This window comes from Prionailurus viverrinus, chromosome B4 (genome assembly GCF_022837055.1).
Source record: "Prionailurus viverrinus isolate Anna chromosome B4, UM_Priviv_1.0, whole genome shotgun sequence".
In the NCBI taxonomy this organism is placed as follows: Eukaryota; Metazoa; Chordata; class Mammalia; order Carnivora; family Felidae; genus Prionailurus; species Prionailurus viverrinus.
The window spans coordinates 69,049,729-69,068,370 of NC_062567.1; the positions used below are offsets into that span (position 1 = coordinate 69,049,729).

General features: G+C 38.7%; 1 protein-coding gene across 3 annotated transcripts in view; it reads right to left on the reverse strand.

The window, feature by feature from the left end:
- NELL2 (neural EGFL like 2) overlaps window positions 1-18,642 on the reverse strand; it is a 404,650-nt gene that overhangs the window by 139,122 nt on the left and 246,886 nt on the right. For all 3 annotated transcript variants that reach the window (XM_047868431.1, XM_047868430.1, XM_047868429.1), the window contains exon 14: window positions 13,803-13,928. In XM_047868431.1, coding sequence (XP_047724387.1) covers window positions 13,803-13,928 — 126 coding nt within the window. The remainder of the gene's footprint in view (window positions 1-13,802; window positions 13,929-18,642) is intronic.

An 18,642-nucleotide genomic window follows, 5' to 3' on the forward strand; every position in this document is an offset into this window, starting at 1 on the left:
GGATTCATCAGATTCTGTGTTGAAATGTGGAAAGCTTTACTGCTAAAGGAGGGGTAAAACCACAAACTGTAATGTGTACAAAGAGAAGCCAAACAAAATTAAAAGCATCGTTAATATCAGCCAAGCTACATACAGCCCCAGGCCCAAGTCCTCCAGCAGAAGACTTCCAAACAGTAACATGTCCCTTTTTACTGATTAACTCACAGTGAAATCCACAAACCAAATATACATGTTGTATTTCCCTTGATGATTACATTCTATGTAATATCCTGTCACCTCTTTACAAGACATAGACTACTACCCCCTTCTGAGAGATACAACATCAAAGAATAGAGAAGCCCTTAGAAAACAAAACAACATCCAGGGGCACCTGCATGGCTCAGTTGATTGAGCATCCAACCCTTGATTTTGGCTCAGCTCATGATCTCATGGTTTGTGGGATTGAGCCCCACATCAAGCTCTGTGCCTACAGCATGGAGCCTGTCTCCCTCTCTCTCTCCCCTCTTCTGTGTGTACATATGTACTCTTTTTCTCAAAACAAACAAAAAACTTTTAAAAAAGGAAAACAAAACAACATCCAGTTTTCAGTATTCAACAGTTTTACTTCCACATACCTTTTTTAGTTTATCAACAAATTATATATGTTTTTGGTCTAAATAATTTGTTCTGCTATAAACTTTAAAATAAACTAAAATTTTAGAGGAGTTTTTAAAAACTGGCCAAGTATCTGACACTACGCCATAATGGCATAAAAGTTCTCCTTGTGGCATTACTCTTTAAATTTACTATAATTTAATTTCACAAGGAAAACCAATACAGATGAGTTCCAAATTTATTGAACTGTCTGATGGTTCTTCTGGGGTTTATATCAATGTTACTTACAGATTTAGTAGGGTCATGACTCATAAAGAAGCCAAACCTTTGACATTATTTCTATATTAAAATATCCATGGCTTAAGATGACCATATTTATGTTCACTTTAATACTATCAATCATAGGTTGCAAACTAAAAATACTCTAATTCATGAGTCCGACAGACAAAGTAAATGGATGAGGCAGACTGGCTGTAAGAATTCTGGTATTCAAACATTAGTTTTCTTCCTGCAACTGCTGAGTCTCAGTGACTAGAAGACAAGTAGTGTGGTGAACTGGACAGACCTTAAGGGCTGCTACTATTCAGCTGCAGTGATACAGATCCAGAATTAATGGGGAACAATCTGGAAATCTGGCTGGAAATCCAGGTTTTCATAATGAAATCTCTTGACTGATTAAATGTAGAACAATTAAAAAGTCCCAAAAGCCAACTATATTGTCCCTGAAAGCTAATGGTGGCCCATAGGTCACTAATCTGTGACTCAGATATAGTCTTGCTGGCATGGAACCTTCCCAAATTTAAAGGTCATTCTCAACAACCCTACATTCCATCCAGAGGGTCTATGGCAGCAGCAATCCTTTGAAAATCATGTAAGTCTACAAATGAATTTTTAAAATAGAGTTTTGAAAATTATTGTCTGCCAACTTCCTTCACATCATTAAGTTCAGAATCTTTTAAAAAGGAGGCAGATGAGAAATACACTATATCATCATTTAATTTACTATGTTTGGGGTAAATGTATAGTCTATTTCTGAATAATTTTGTGTGTTTATGGGTGTGTTTGTTAGACGCAGACTAGGAAAATGTTTTTAAAATAATGAGCATCTTTTACCTTTTTTCTAAGTTTATTTATTTTGAGAGAGAAAGAGAAAGAGAGCAACCAGGGGAGGGACAGAGAGAGAGCAAGAGAGAGATTCCAAGCAGGCTCCACACTGTCAGTGCAGAGCCCAACGCGGGGCTCAATCCCACAAACTGTGAGATCATGACCTGAGCCAAAATCAAGAGTCTGATGCTTTACTGACTGAGTCACCCAGGCTCCCCTGAGCATCCTTTACTTTTACGCCAAAAACAAATATGAAAAAAGTGACCCAATCATTAAAGTGAGGAATGTGGGCATAAATATGAACAAGGCCCCCCCTTCTTAACAGACTTCATTTCCTCGCAAACACCAGACTTACTCTAGGATTATTAGAATTGAATTATTGCTCCTCAACAACTGGGAAAGAGAAGGGAACTGGGAATCATTTTTAAATATAGTTTTGGAACATTCAACAGAGTTAGCTAATAATAATCATAATGTATTAGTTTTCTTTGGTTCTCATAACAAATTACTCTAAACTCAGTGGCTTGAAACAACATAAATTCATTATACCTCTGTAGGCCAGAGGTCTGCCATTGGTCTATAAGGCTAAAGTCAAGATGTCTACAGGGCTGCATGCCTTTCTGGAGGCTCTGTTTTCCTGGTTTTCCAGCCTCTAGAGCCTGTTTCTCTAGAGGCTGTCCCCATCCATGATCCCCTCTCCATCTTCAAAGCCAGGAATGTTGTAGCTCTCTGACCATTCTTCCATAGTCACATCTTCCTCTGACAACAGTCAGGAAAGTTCTTTTGTAAGGACTCATGTGATTAGATTGAACCCACTGTATAATACAGGGCAATCCCCTCATTTCAAGGTATTTAACCTTAATTAGGCCTGCAAATCCCCTTTTGCCATGTGAAGTAACATATTTACAGGTTCTAGGGATTAGGATGAGGACATCTTCGGAGGCCATCATTCTGCTCACCACAAATAAGAACATAACTACCACTTATAACCGTTTACTCCCTTCCAGCTATCATGTTGATTAATTTGCATACTTCATCTCATTGAATTCCAAAAACAACAGACAAGGTATGTAGTATCATCCCACTTTAAGGATGAAGAAACTGAGGTTAAGAGGTTAGACAAGTTGTTCAGGATCATGGCTGGTAGGCAGCAGAACAAGGACTCAAATCTAAGAAGCCTGAATGAGCTAGCATCTTTAAGCTCAACTGCAACAAAATGTTCATGGAGAAGAGGAGGCTAAAGAGATGATGATTTGACTTGTATAACTAAAGGGCGAGGCCCTGTGGACCTCTTAGCCACTTCCTGTCTTGTTTTTGTTGTTGCATTTCACAACATCTAATGGACACGTGTATGCAAATCTATTTTATAAAAAGGCTTCAGGTAGCAACCTAATGGTTATGATTTTGTTCTAGAAAAATTCTAAAATCAGTTATTAGACCACACTGAAAATGTACTTTCATGGAGTTCCAGAAACACCAACAAAGCATTCTGCCTTCTTTGAAATAAAATACCATATCACCTTGATTCTAGGTCTGCACTGATTGTCAGATTGACTTAATAAGCAACTTTGGGGCAAACAAGGAAAAATAACATAAAAGAAAAAAGAAAGCACTGACTCTTCAACATACATCTCAATTAGAATGTGTACAGACTGAAATATTTCAGAAACTGTAAAACATGTCTTAGAATTTTCTACAGGATTTTCTGGCTTTATCTCTTACAATTCCATTCACACTGAACTTGCTATTATACAACAACCTATACTTTTGTGCCTACTCCTCTTTGTCCTGAAGTGTTGTCTCTCATTTCTTCCTCTCCTGAAATGTCTGTTCATCCTTAAAAAAACCTCAATTTAAATGTCACATGGTGATGTCTGCCTGTATCCAGGCTTAAGCCAGATTATTCACTGCCTCTTCTGGGCTCCCCCAGCTCTCTGCACATTTCTTTGTTACAGAGTGTACCACAATGTACTGTAAGGATTTATTTTTACTATCTCCAATCTATTAGATTGGACAATAACCTAACCATGCACCCATATCAAAGTTTGGGTATAAAGAAAACTGAAAGGAATGTGTGACATCTCATGAGTTTTTCACAATACCTTACACACAAGTTGTTACACAACACATTTTTAGTCCTCTCTCTATACCCTTATTCTCAACCTGGTGCTCTTATCAGTCTTCGGCTGAAGTGGGTTAGTCAACTATAATATTCAATGTCTGTACCAGGAAGCCTTTAGGATGGCCTCCAGTCATCTCTACCTCCTGATATTCGTGCCTTTCTGCCATCCCTTCCCTTTAGTATGGGCTGTACCTAGTGATTTGCTTATAACCAATTTACAACAGCAAAAATAATAGGAGGTCACTTACTGGCTTTGGTGAAGCACATTGCTACGTTGGAAAGGCTTATGTGGTAAGGAGCTGAGGGCTCCTTGACCTAAAGTCAACAGCCAGTAAGGAATTGATTCTTCCAATCACACAGGTGATCTTGGAAAAAAATCCTTCCCCAGCCCCGATGGACACCTGGATGCCAGCCTTATGAGAGGCCCTAAAGTGGAGGACCATAATAGCAGAGGAGATATTCCATGTCCAGATTCCCAACCCACAGACAGTGTGAGACAATAAATGTGTATTATTTTAAGCTGCCAAATTTTGGGGTTATTTGTTATGCAGCAGTCGAAAACTAGTACAATGTATTTCCCTTTGATAAAAGAACTTTGAGAAAAAGTTATCTGTGTATATGGTATCAGAAGTTTTATGAAGAAAATACCAATACTAAAATATGTGGCCACAGACCATGAAAGTACTGCCCAACCACTCAGTGTGGCTCTGTCTCACTCTAGCAGAAGCACACAGAGAGACAAGGCTTTGGCTTTGAGAGAAGAAACTCCCCCGTTAGAGCCCAAGGCATGACTGAGTATGACAGTGCAGAAGCCTCCTGGCCCGGGGAGTAAAGGAGAACTTCAAAACAGAGCAATGCCATCAGGAGATTACACACCCAGTACAACATTATATTGGCAACAGAACCAGAAGGTGAACTCTCTTTCATGGAGCACTCAAACAGTGAGGAGGCAGAAGGAAAGTTGAATTTTCATACCAGGTAACATGTCAAAGCCAACAATCAAAGAAGGAAATGAAAGGCATCTGTTGAACTTCAACTCCAAGAATACTGTCCCCCACAGGTGACTGTTGCTAAGACACTGCTATCATTACACTCCTGGCATATATAATCTTTTTATTCCCCTGTGTGAGTTTTTGACTCAGTGCTTTTCATATAGAAATCTCAAAATAAAACTCAAATAATACATCTATTTGGGACCAAGGTGAATTAGGGTTTACCGACTAACCAAGGGAAAGCAGGTGAGGCGGGCTAATGAGGCAGCTCCCATCATCTCAGCGCTTCGGTGAGCTTGCACAGAGGGAAGCTCGTGTAGATGCACACCACTGAATGCTCTGATGATGAAACCATAGCCAGGCTGGAGGTCATACATGGACACGATGGCTGCACTGAGATGCCACATAAAGACTCTGACAAGCTTGGAAACTGCTACATTGGAGCTGGTATGCTACCCCCACTCACTGACAGATTCAGATAGCACAGACTCCTTTCCAAGCTTTTCATCTTTAAAAAGGCAATTCAGCTCCCTGAGCCTTTGAGCCTGTTCCATTTTGAGCTGACTGCTAATTGTATGCATGCACATATGTGTTTCAGAAAAGAGATAAGCACATTGCCTTGGCCTCCTCACTAAACTGAACAGACATGATTCACTTCTGTTCTCTGCAAGTTTTCTAAACGTGGCCCGAAGTTTTCCAAACATTAACCCTTCCTGGTAACCACACTGCACATTCTTCTAGAAATGTTTTTGTGATTACATTTGTTTAAACTGCTTTTCGCTATTAATTCTTTGAGTCCTAGGGCTTGGTATTTTCATTTGCTTTTGTGATCGTGTTTATATTTTCAAATTTCTCAATAATAACGACACAGTGTGATCATATACATTGAGCCACATGAAATGCATAAGGTATCTTTTAACATGGGGGGACATATTTTAAATTGTAAAACCAAAAGTTGTCTGATTTTTCATATTTTATGAAATATACAATTTTATCATATTCTGCAATGTGATTCCAGGAAGAGAAAATTTAGAGTGGTTGTTCATAAAAATACAGGAGTCCTTCCCAACAGTCATGGCAGCTAGTGGCCAGATGGTAGGATTGTCGGATTGCTGATTGTTATTCTTTAGAAAAGAAATCTACATAGAAGCAGCCGAGCTCATAAAATCTGCTGTGCTTGAGACTGAGCAGACTCACTAATTATTTAGGGGTCGTATTCCCTACTCTGGGCAGATTAGTGTCCTCATAGGGCCCTGGATGCACCCATGCAGCCCCAGAGCACCCCAATCTAATAGTCACTCACAGGAACAATGGAAAGTCCCTCTCCTGGGAAGTACAACAGATCAACCTGCTGAAGGAGTGTTCCAACCTCCAGAGAAAGTGCCATTCAGTTACATCAAGGCTTCTCTTTCTTTTTGTAAGTCCCTATTCACCGTTACATAATAAGTAGAGTTGAACAAACAGGAAAACTGAATGCACTGCTCCAGCAAAACTATGTATTTTATGAAAAATAATAATTCAGTTGAAAAGTAACCAGAGAAAAGTGTCCAGTTGAAAAGGTCCCAGGGAAATGAGACATTTCCTCAAGAGGATGGCTTGTCTAATCATAATTGTAACAACAACAATGATGGTAGCTAACATTTATTAAAAGTTTATTGTGTGCTGGGCATTTTACAAAAGATAAAGAGCCAAGGCGTTTTACAACAAAAATAACCTTGTTTGTTTAGAATTTCTTTTGTGAATGCTGATATGCGTATTTTCACTTCCTGTTCTTTATCATTGTTCTCTCCCATTTGTGCTTCTCTGATTCCCCATCCTCTCTGCTGCCATTGTCCACACTATCTTATTCCTTTACTATTTATATACCAGTAATTATTGTAATACACACAGAGAGAATCATGTCTTGTTCTGTACTTTTGATTTTGATAAATCCATCAAGCGCTATTTTTAAATAGCTGATCATGAGGTTATTGTCCATTCATACAATAAATTACCAGCTTTAGTTTAAGTTCTTTTTGGAGGAATGCAGAATAAAAAATAATAATGTTATTGATGTCTTTCCAATATCAACTCTTTAAAAACTTAAGGCAAAGTACCTTTTCTAGCATTGCTTGCTAGGAAACTTTAAAGAAACACACACGTGCACATGCACAGGACAGCTATTTGAGGAAGGGGCATGCATGAGTTACAATGGAATTAAAATCTTTGCTCCAGCTGAACAGTAGTAAATCCTTCTCTGTAACTTTCTGTGCATGACAATAGCATCCAAGACTCTTTAAAATGCTAGGACACCAACAGTAAAAAAGACAAATGAAGAAAACTTAATATCATCATAAAATTCATGACTCTTTCTCCATAATCACCCAACTACACAAGCCTGACAAACAAGATGGTAGTAATGATTTAAAAAAAAAAAAAATCAATATTGACCATGTTAGAGAAAAAGAAGTAACTGCCACAATAAGATCATAAAATGTAAGCACTGGAAGTATTTAATGCTATAAAGGTTAAGGACTTTCAGAAGTAAGATCCTTTGGGGAATACCAGAAGAGGTTCTTTGTGTAACAACAAAAATGAAGTGTCTAGTAAAACCCCTTGTGCTTGGACACTTTCTGGATGTGCTGTGATATGCGATATGGACCAAAGCCAGTATTAGAAGATCCTGGAGTAACAGAAGCAGCCAGGGTCAGAAGAAACCATATGGAGGATGCATCAGGAGAGTGTAATTTGAGGGGCCCTAAGAAATCCCTTCAGTCCCCTCTGCTGAGGCCTTCAATTTTATCATTGGAGAATCATTCTCCTAGATTCATCTAAGGAGAGGTTTCTGATAAGAGAAAGAGGTTGGAATGGGGGTCAGGGGTCCTTACTGAGAAGGTCAAAGGCCAATAAAAGGCCATGGGACACCATAAAAAGTGAGAGAAGGAATACAGGAATACAGGGCCTGAAGGAAACTTGAAGAGGAAAAGGGAAAGTTTAAAAAAACAAGTGTACAGGGGCACCTGAGTTGTTCAGTTGGTTAAGTGACTTTAAAGCAAATTTTTTTTAATGTTTATTTATTATTGACAGACAGGGAGACACAGAACGTGAGCAGGGGAGGGGCAGAGAGAGGGGGAGACACAGAATCGGAAGCAGGCCCCAGGCTTTGAGCTGTCAGCACAGAGCCCAACGCGGGGCTCGAATTCACAGACTGTGAGATCATAATCTGAGCTGAAGTCGGACACTTAGCTGACTGAGCCACCCAGGCGCCCTGAAGTGACTCTTGATATCAGCTCAGGCCATGATCTCCCAGTTCATGAGATTGAGTCCGAGTCAGGCTCTGCACTGCAGCACAGAGTCTGTGCCTGCTTGGGATTCTCTCTCTCCCTCTCTCTCTGCCTCTCTCCTCTGCTTGCTCTCTCTCAAAATAAACAAACATTTAAAAAAAATAAAAATAAGTAAAATTTAAAAAATTTTATTTTTTTTTCAATGTTTATTTATTTTTGAGACACAGAGAGAGACAGAGCATGAGCAGGGGAGGGGCAGAGAGGGAGACACAGAATCCAAATCAAGCTCCAGGCTCTGAGCCCTCAGCACAGAGCCTGATGTGGGCTCGAACTCATGAACGGTGATATCATGACCTGAGCCAAAGTCGGACACTTAACCAACTGAGCCACCCAGGTGCCCCTAAAATAAAAGTTTTTTTAAGTGTACATTTTACAATTTCGATTGGGTGACCCTAAAGCAGGATTTCTCACCCTTGTCACTATTTGGGTCATATAATTCTTTGTTATGGGGAGCTGTCTTGTAGTAGATAAAGATTAATGACCCAGTTGGAAAATAACCAGAGAAAAGCTCCCAGCTGAAAGGATTCTAGGAAAATAAGACATTTCCTCAAGAGGATAGCTAGCCTAATAATAACATTACAGTATGTTTAGCAGTATCCCTGACCTCTATCCACTAGACACTAGTAGCATCCCCCTTCCCCACAGCTGTGATAACCAAAATGTCTCCAGACATTGTTAAATGACCTCTGGCAGGTAGGAGGGCAAAACTGCCCTCATTGGATATCCACTGCCCTAAAGGATCATTTTCTCTCTAAGATGGCAAAACTTTTCATTAGCTTCTACCTTTCCCAATTTCCTGTTCCCACTCTAAAGCATTGCATAACAGTGGGAGGATTACAAGCTCCTCAACACAAAAAAAGAATCAGAATTCCATTTTTTAATTGCAATTATCAGAGCAGAGAGATGCAGCAGGAAGCTGTGAAATGAATGCCTTCTCAGAATGTTTGTCCTTTGATAATTCGACAGTTCTTGGATCCCATCTTTGTTTCCAGAGATATTTTACTCTTTGCCCATTACGCAAGACCAGTTCCAGGAAGGGATGTCCAGTAAAACTCAAAAAGATTTGCCCAGGGGCGCCTGGGTGGCGCAGTCGGTTAAGCGTCCGACTTCAGCCAGGTCACGATCTCGCGGTCCGTGAGTTCGAGCCCCGCGTCGGGCTCTGGGCTGATGGCTCAGAGCCTGGAGCCTGTTTCCGATTCTGTGTCTCCCTCTCTCTCTGCCCCTCCCCCGTTCATGCTCTGTCTCTCTCTGTCCCAAAAATAAATAAACGTTGAAAAAAAAAATTTAAAAAAAAAAAAAAAAGATTTGCCCAATTCAACTAATGCTTATAAGAATGAACCAAGAAAGCCATTAGTCCACATCAGTAACGAAGAAACTTTGTTATGCATAAAAATTAAGTTATTTTTGCAATCAGAGATACTGGCAAGTGGGCTTCTAACATCTTGGCTCAGGTGAATCAAACCCTTTTCCTTCCCTTGTCTCCCCTTCCCTTTGTCTTTTCTCTCCATCCCTCCCTCCCTTCCTTCTCCCTCCCCTCCTTCCCTCTTTCTTTCCTTCTTTTTCATTTTCCTTCTTTCCTTGTAGGTATTCCCACTCTTTCCTCTATGAGAATAGGAAAAGATGTGAGAAGGAAAGAGATTAGGAAGCATTAATCAGAAAAATAAATAAATAGCACCCTCTCTGGAAGGACAAATATATTAAAGACTTTAGAAGAGCTTAAACTGCTACAGCATTTCTGCAACTGAATGATTAGCACAACTGTATAATAGAGTCAGAGGCCCAGAAAATGCTGATTTATATTTCTTCTACTGACTTCTGGTTCAGAATTATTATTATAAGATGTGTAGGGGACAATTTCCTCTTGGAATCAAAGCTAATGAACTGAAACAATCTATAATAAAGGCAGTTTAAATACTGAATATTATAAACTAAATAACGTAGGGGCACCTGGGTGGCTCAGTTAGTTAAGCATCGGACTTTGGCTCAAGTCATGATCTCACAGTTCATGAGTTTGAGCCTCACATCGGGCTCTGTGTTGACAGCCCAGAACCTGGAGACTACTTCAGATTCTGTGTCCCCTCTCTCTCTGCCCCTTCTCTGTTCATGCTGTCTGTCTGTCTCTCTCAAAAATAAATAAACATTAAAAAATTTTTAATAAAAAATAAACTAATAATGTATTTCTACATAAAATATGAATATTTCCCGTTATTTATTTTTTATATGGCTGCAAATTTAACAAATGGTGAATAATATGAGAAGTAATAAGGAGGCTTATCTTTTGGCCCCCCTTTTGCCTCTCACTAACTGTATGACCATGGGTAAGGCAATTAATCTCTTTGAGCTTCAGTTTTCCCACATGTGAAAGTTAAGAGATTGGACTAGATTACCTTTAAGAATTTTCCATCTCCCAAATTTTATTTTATGTATTTTTTAATGTTTTATTTATTTTTGAGAGAGAGAGAGAAGAGAGAGAGAGAGAACGAGTGGGGGAGAGGCAGAGAGAGAGGGGGACAGAGGATCCAAAGCGGGCTACCTGCTGACAGCAGTGAGCGGGATGTGGGACTTAAACTCACAAACTGCGAGATTACGACCCAAGCCAAAGTTGGATACTCAGCTGACTGAGCCATCCAGGTGCCCCCCTCTCCCAAATTTTATAATTATGGGAAAGATATAACTCAAATTATCTGAAACTGAAAGAAAAAAATAAACTATGTAATTCTGCCAACTATGTAAGGTAGTTCCTCTGTAGCATACATAATTTCCATGTGAGAGTGACAGGGTTATAAAAGCAAAAAAGGCTTCTTTTATTGATCAAAGCTCCTGGCTATAAAGTAACATGTATCGCTCTTGGATTCTTCTTTAAATTAGAATGATTAATTTTCAGATGGGGAAGCAACTCTGAGAGTCTGCTGGGTTCAGTGATGAGAATGTCAGTTATCTTATGGCGGCGGCGGGGGGGGGGGGGGGGGGGGGAGGGGAGGGCTCTGCAACAGGGAGGAGGGGCAAGCATACAGAAGCAAAACAAATTCAGAACTCCAGGAGCTCAGCCACAAATGTCAGAGAATGGCTTTGTGATGGTGTCTTGACATTTATTCTGGTAGGCTTGCATTTATACTGCAAGTATGTGGATGTCTGTATCTAAATTCATGGAAAATAAATCCCAATCTTCAACAGAACAAAGTCATACTCTGGTCTTACAGGAGCTCTTGAAAAGGTACAGCCTAGATACCTTCAGTTGCAAGGCAAACCTCCAGCAGAGGAGTCATTTCTTAGAGCCTTTTGTATAGCTGCTAAAGTTAAAGTGTGGAGGGACAGATTCAAAGAGGGAGAATTTAAACATTCATTTCCTTTACAGGAAGGCTGACTATGTGCTGACCCTGCATGGTCTAACATAAAAAGTTTTGCCAAAGATCGCCTGACTTTGGACTATAAAATAAAATCCACTCATGATCCCTAGGAAATCCAACATTTATGTATGGATCTAAATTCTCAAATTTGTAGGCCTGCCCATAATACATAGAAAATTTAAGGGCAAGAAATCTTTCTTTAAGTGGAAGCATAGAAATACTGGTGCTAGCTGGAAATGCTAATGCATCATTAAGGGAATACATTCCATCACCTGCCAGATCTTGAAATTCTTGGCTCTGGTTCTTTAGGCACAAAAATCATGGCCTGAACAGCTTTTCTTAAAATGATCTTGGCCTTCATTGGCATTCCTACAATGGGATACTTTATTTATATCGTTAGATACTTTGGAATCTTAATGGAAAATTCTCCCTAAGTAGTCAAAAACAAATAGTAATTTGCGGGATTTTATTTGGAAGGAAAATACACTACGAGAGGTAAAGCCAGAGCAAGAGATTCTCTGTAAGGCAAGACAGCTCAACGATTCCTTGGATTTACAGCCAACAGACAGGCTTGGAATGGAAACTAAGCTCTTGAAAATACTCTGCCCTGAAGAAACACTCCTCATTCAACAGGAGGCCAAATTATGTGTCATGTATTCTTACTTACAGTCTTGAACACTTTTTAAGAATGTAAGAAAAACAAAAAGAATCACTAGGAAGTATAAAAACGTACAAAGCTTTTAAGTCTTTCATGCCACAGAATCAGCAGACTCCTTGAAAACTGCTAGCTCTCCATTTTTTTTTTTTTTATGAGCACATCTTGAAATACTCTGAGATGCAGTAGTTTCACTAAGACTTTTGTTGTTGTTGTTAACAATTACATTGGAACTCAGACTTACTGATATTACCAACAATACAGCAAACTGTGTATTTTATTCTCCATATATCTGAGATTTGTTATTTATATTTTTTATGTTGACAAAGATCTCCGTAGTACTTCAAGAAACTCTGCCACTCGGTGTGATTAAATTTTGTCTAATGAAAACGTGCAGAATTAGTCCCACAATGTGGAAATATTTAGAGTAAGCTGACAAAAAAGCGAGAATTTGCAAATCAATCAGCAACTCTATATGAATTCTACCTTCAAAATATCTTTGGTTATTCTCTATAGATTGGGAGGCCACTTCTCATTGTTCTTTACATGCAATATTTTGTTTTTACATAAATATTATATTTGAATTTAGTGGAAAGACCTCTATCTTGATAAACAAGATATCAAATAGTACACATTATGGTCACTATAATGAAAACTTAGAAGAGTGTACAATAACACAGAGGCATAAGATGAAACTTGTATTATAGATTCATAGTTTTACTAGCCTGTTATGCGGTCTCTTTCCTTGGAAACCTTTAAGTATTATTTGTACATCCATTAGACAAAAATGTTAAAGTTGGAGATGGAGTAGAAAGTGACAGGTACAATAAAAAGTTACAAGATTAATATTTTAAGTACTCCCCAACGTTATGACTCCACACATTTTTTCTAAAATTTACTTAAGATTCTTCTATTTAAAAAAAAAAAGAAATCCAAGGAAATATCTGTTTCACACCCACAATTCCTCAAACCCCATAGTCTTCAAGCTACTCTTCTAGCACCATTTTCTTTCATATTCTACAGGTAGGAACTCATAGAATACGAAGTGAATAGGCTGTTTTGTCCCAGGACCAACTTTAGACATGACTACACTCACGATATCCATGAACAGGACTCTGGATGGTACTGACGGGAGTGACAGTTCATAAAACAAACAAAAGCAAAACTTCTTTGATGTGCTCAGCTGCATTTCCCAGAGATATGAAGGAACTCAATTCTCTTTAATATTCCCATTTTCTAGCACTGCAAGAATCTATTTCTGAAAACATCGCATTATTTATGTTATCCTTCCTCTATGCAAAAATCTACTGCCATATAAAGGAAATTTTTAAGGGTTGTTTCTCGGATTTGCCATTGGATTCCCATAAGTTTTGAGCATAAAACTGTTTACATTTAAAATTAGCATAATGTTAATTTGGTTCTCTAGTGTTTCTTTACTCTCCTAACAGGGAGTATAAAACTTACCCAGGGCAAGCAGGTATTCCTTTCCTTAGAACAGGTTCAAAATTAACTACCAAATCAAGGAGATATGCTTTTCCTTATGACTTGTTTTGTTGTAAGGGAGTATTTATGGCATCCTTTTCCAAAAAATTAGAGTTAAAAGGAACCTTTAAAAGTAAACTTAAGGAATAGGAAGATTTTATTTCACAAATAGCTGCTGTTTACCTGTACACGAATAATCATCAATTCTGATGTATCCAGTTTTGCAGATGCACATGAAAGAACCCGGGGTGTTAACACACATTGTATTCTCACGGCAGTAATGGCGCCCTTCAGCACACTCATCAATGTCTGTGAAGAAGAAGTAGGGCAAAGAGGTCAACAGTGGCCAATATTCTAGAGTTTCTCTATAATTTTCTTGGAGAAGGCAATAGTTTCCAATTGAAAAGCATTTTTTAAAAGTATTCAAAACATCTCCTTTAATAAGAATGCTTGATGTTCAAATGACAGAAACTGTAAACATTTTTTTCCAATAGGTCTTGCTGGAATTTCAAACATGTCTATATATTTCAACTTGCAACATTCTAAATATAGTTAGAAAATTTCAGCGCAATCATCTATCTCTGATAAAATGAATCAGAAAGTACAAGTTTGCTACCTTGGAGTCTCGGAATCTTCAAACGCTGAGTATACCATATATTATTTTTTGATTTACTGGCTATTCTGTGTATTTGGAGAGGCCATAAGAGGTAAATAAAATATTTACATACACCAGAACTCGAATAACTTAAAGACAAGAAACCAATACCATATAGTTTATTAGAGATAGAAGTAGAGATATAGCTATCCCAGTGTCTGAATAGAGATGAAATTACAATGTAGAGACCTGATATAAATGAAAAACTGTAAAATAGTAGTAAGATATCATATTGAAGAACTTCCATAGAAATTCACACACCAAGTTTTGAGTGTAAAGACATGGTAAGTCATAACAGGCACTGGGAAGAATGTGAATTTTACAATAAGACTGTCCCATTTTATAGCACCTCTCTGCATGGAACATAAACTATTTCACAAATATATTGTCATTATGAAATACTCCTTATGAAGGGCCTTAATGCATTGTTTCAGGCATCCCCAAAGTAGCAATGCTCTCATTTCTACTATTAAGAGAAATGGATCAATTATAGGAGATAGTCTGGTGACTGACTACTCCGTAAGTCATGGTATCCATATAACCCAGTCCTGAGAGTATCAAAAGAAGTAACTGATGAAATCTCAGAAAGTTATATTTTAGAGGTAAAAGGATCTTGGCAATCATCTAAACTAACTGCTTATTCTACAGATGGGAAAATGGAAGTCTAGAAAGACTCAATTTTTCCACTAAACTACTAAACGAAAGTTAACACAATAAATTACAAACTTCTTAGCATAAAAATCTCTTTCAGTTCTGGCCCTTACTTTTTCAGTTTTATAGATTATGACCCACTCCCTTCTTCCCTCTCAGTGTTCTGGCCACAAAGAACTTCTGATCATTCCTCAAATGGACCATGCTCTCTCATATCTACCTGCCTCTATACATGCTGTTCTCTCTATTCCTTCTTTGCCTATCACCACCCTTAGTGGATCTTGGCCACCAGTGGATTATTCTTCAAGAATCTGTTTAAATGTCTCTCTGTGAAAACTTCCCTAAAAAAGTAAAATTCTCCCTATGCAGCGCTCTCTTGGAACTTTGTGTTTCCATTGCAGATTCATCCATTGTGACTTTATTAAGTTTTATAAGCTTCTTCTCGCCAGTCAGTCTTATATACTCCTCCAGGGTAGAGATCATCTAGTTGTGTCTCTTAACTCTAGCTGCACATTATATTCATCTGGGATACTTTTTTAAAAACATCGGTTCTTGGGCCAACTCCCAACCCCCCACTCCAAATCTTATTTAACTATCTGTGGTGGAACACAGGCAATGATTTCTTTTTTAAATCTTCCCCATGATGAGTCTAATGCAGGGATCAGCAAAATTTTTCAGTAAAGATCTAGACAGTAAACATTCTAGGCTTTGGGACTTACAGGATCTCTGTTGTAAATTTAAGTCTGTTTTTCTAGCATGAAAGCAACCACAGGCAATGTAAATAAGTAAGCCTGGTGATATTTCAAAAAAAAATTATTTACAAAAACAGAAGTTGCATCAGATTTGGCCTGCAGGCCATAATCTGATGATCCCTGGTCTAATGTATAAGCAGGGTTAAGAATCACTAAATATGTAATTCATTTTTGAACTCACAATAGCTTATAGGGTGTTTAGGATATTACAGGGTCAATAAATGCTGCAGAATGAATGAATAAATGTTCAAGGCTAGCGTAAGGAAGATCTAAGAATAGATCTCAGTGGTGCCTGAATGGCTCAGTTGGTTAAGTCTCCAATTCTTGATTTTGGCTCAGGTCCTTATCTCGTGGTTTGTGGGAAAGAACCCCAAATTGAGCTTTGTGCTGACAGCATGGGCCTTGCTTGGGATATTCTCTCTCTCTCTCTCAAAATAAATAAATAAATAAACAAATAAACTTTTTTTTTAAAAAGAATATATCTCAGATTATCTGACTTCTAGTATAATACTCTTCTCATGATATCATGCTACTTCTAAATGTTTGCACTAGTCTGCAAGGCAAGTATCACATTCAATTACAGCCTAAAAATCAAACTACAGGCACCCTGGGGGAATATGATGAAAACTCATTTGCTTCCAGGTTCTTAAGATAATAATAGGAATCATATGGGATTACTAATGAGCTCAGCTGGATCAATGGTCTTTAACCCTGCTCCTCTGAGAGAGTGCTGAACTGAAGTGGAAGTTACTGAAAGCCACTGCAGAAGTCCCCTGGGCTTAAGCTTGCGAATGGGAGGGATGGCCACAATGAAGTTCATGTGCACAGCGGTGTAAAGAATTTATCTTTGGGAAGGAAAGAGCCAAGAATAATGAACGCAACTCAGTGACGAGATCTTGGTTATCAAAGGGGAGAATTATTGAGTATACTGTATCATTTCCTCAAGACAAGCCTAGTTTCTAGTGAAAGACCTCATTTCTTGGTATAGTCAAGGATGTAGCTACAGTGCCTAGTGCAGAACGGAGTCCCAGCTGGAGCAAGCATTAATTACTGAAGACACTGTCCTTCTCTCCAAACAGTATGCTAGAGGAGGAAGCCCACCTCAGTAGGAGTGGCCAACAAACCTGGCAAATCAAACTCAGAAGTACACAAAGCACCTCAGACCCCTCCCAAGAATACTCAAGGAATGAGAACTTTGAGAGTATTAAAGTCCTATTAGAGAAGACACAGAAAAGAGACAGTTAGGGTGATTTCTGTTAATGGACCCTATTGACAGCCAAAGCTATTGGATAATTTGGTTTATAAGATAAATAGGGTATTTTGTGACAGCGTAAATACTGTCTCTACCACTTGTTTGTTGGTGGGTCTACAAACCACAGACTGTTGGGAGACATTGGCCGGTCTCATTTTTTGTAGATGTTTCCTGTGAAGATACCATGTGATCAGAGAAAATGCAACATGGGGTCATAAAGCAAAACCTATTGAGGAACCTATTTAACATGAAGCCTTTTAGGAACTTGAATGGTTTGGATCACAAAGAAATACTGAATTCATGGCCCAGAGATATTAAGTGTCAGGAGCAGTATTGTGAGGGGGGGGAAACAAAGTAAAATACCAAAAAATATAATTGCAACACTGTGTGCCCTTTGTGTGGGCCATGTGACTTTTAGCACACAATTCAGCACAAAGAGAGTTAAGCTTAGGTCCTGCCTTTAAAGGACTTATAATCCTTCTAAGTAGTATCACCACCACCACCATCATCATCATCCAGTTAGGTGCCTTCTATGTTTTAAGCCTGTGCTTTAGAGAGCAGTATGTCTAAGAGAGGTTCATGGTTCCTCGAAACACAGAGTACTGCATGATCAAATAAGTCTCAGGACCATTATAACACTATTCTTCTTCCATCTCCCCCCCTAAAGTTACCCATGTACATGATGAAATTACAGGCTCTGAATACCTAGTCATGTTTTTAAAATTTTCGTTCATTAATTCAACAAGTATGTAATGTACATGCCCCATGTCTACGTATTGCATTAAGCAACAAAGACAAATTCTAGCTGGAGAAGTAACGCTTAAACAATAATGTTATGAAGTGATGCATACTATATAGCAGAAACATATACAATGGGCATTAAATAGGGAGCAACCAACTTTTTTAACACAGTGCTTTTTTATTCTGAGCACGTACTAATGCAGAACACATTTGGGAATTTACATTTGGTGATATAAGTAATTGTATGACTCTTCCCTCCCCCAGCTTGAGGAGCTGATAATGAAATTAAGATGCCTGGATACAGCATGAATAACAGCATGAGGTCCTATATATCAAGGGCCAGGAAAGAAAAAAGAGAAAAGAAAAGGGAAGGCAAGAAAGAATACTCTCACTACCAGGACTGGTATTCAGAGGAAAGTTGGTGACTAAGAGACTGGGCAACCAAGGACAATGTGCTGGTTGGTGTGGCAGGGCATGAGGTAGATTTTTGAAGTAGGCTTAAAGTGACAGACGTATACAAAGTTGAAGAAGGCTGCCACTGAACAGTTTCCTGTCAAATAGAGATGCTCTAAGATGAACAGGCATATTGTAGAGATTCAAGTCTAGTGCCAGCAGCAGAGGCAGCAAAGGCATGAAACATTTAGGAACAATGAGTATTCCATTCGGTTGAAGTTTATGCAGGAAATAAAACAGAAATACAGCTATGGGATAGGAGACAGAATGGGAATGCACTTAAATGTTCAACAAATACGAGAAAGGTATCTTCCTTGCTGTGCTATGGAAATATGAAAGCATTTGGAAGGAGGGGAGTAGGGAAGTGACATGGAAAAATATATCTCATTGGGGAGCCTGGGTGGCTTGAGTTGGTTAAGCCTCTGACTTCGCTCAGGTCATGATCTCATGGTTTGTGAATTCGAGCCCTGCATTGGGCTCTCTGCTGTCACCACAGAACCTGCTTCAGATTCTCTCTGT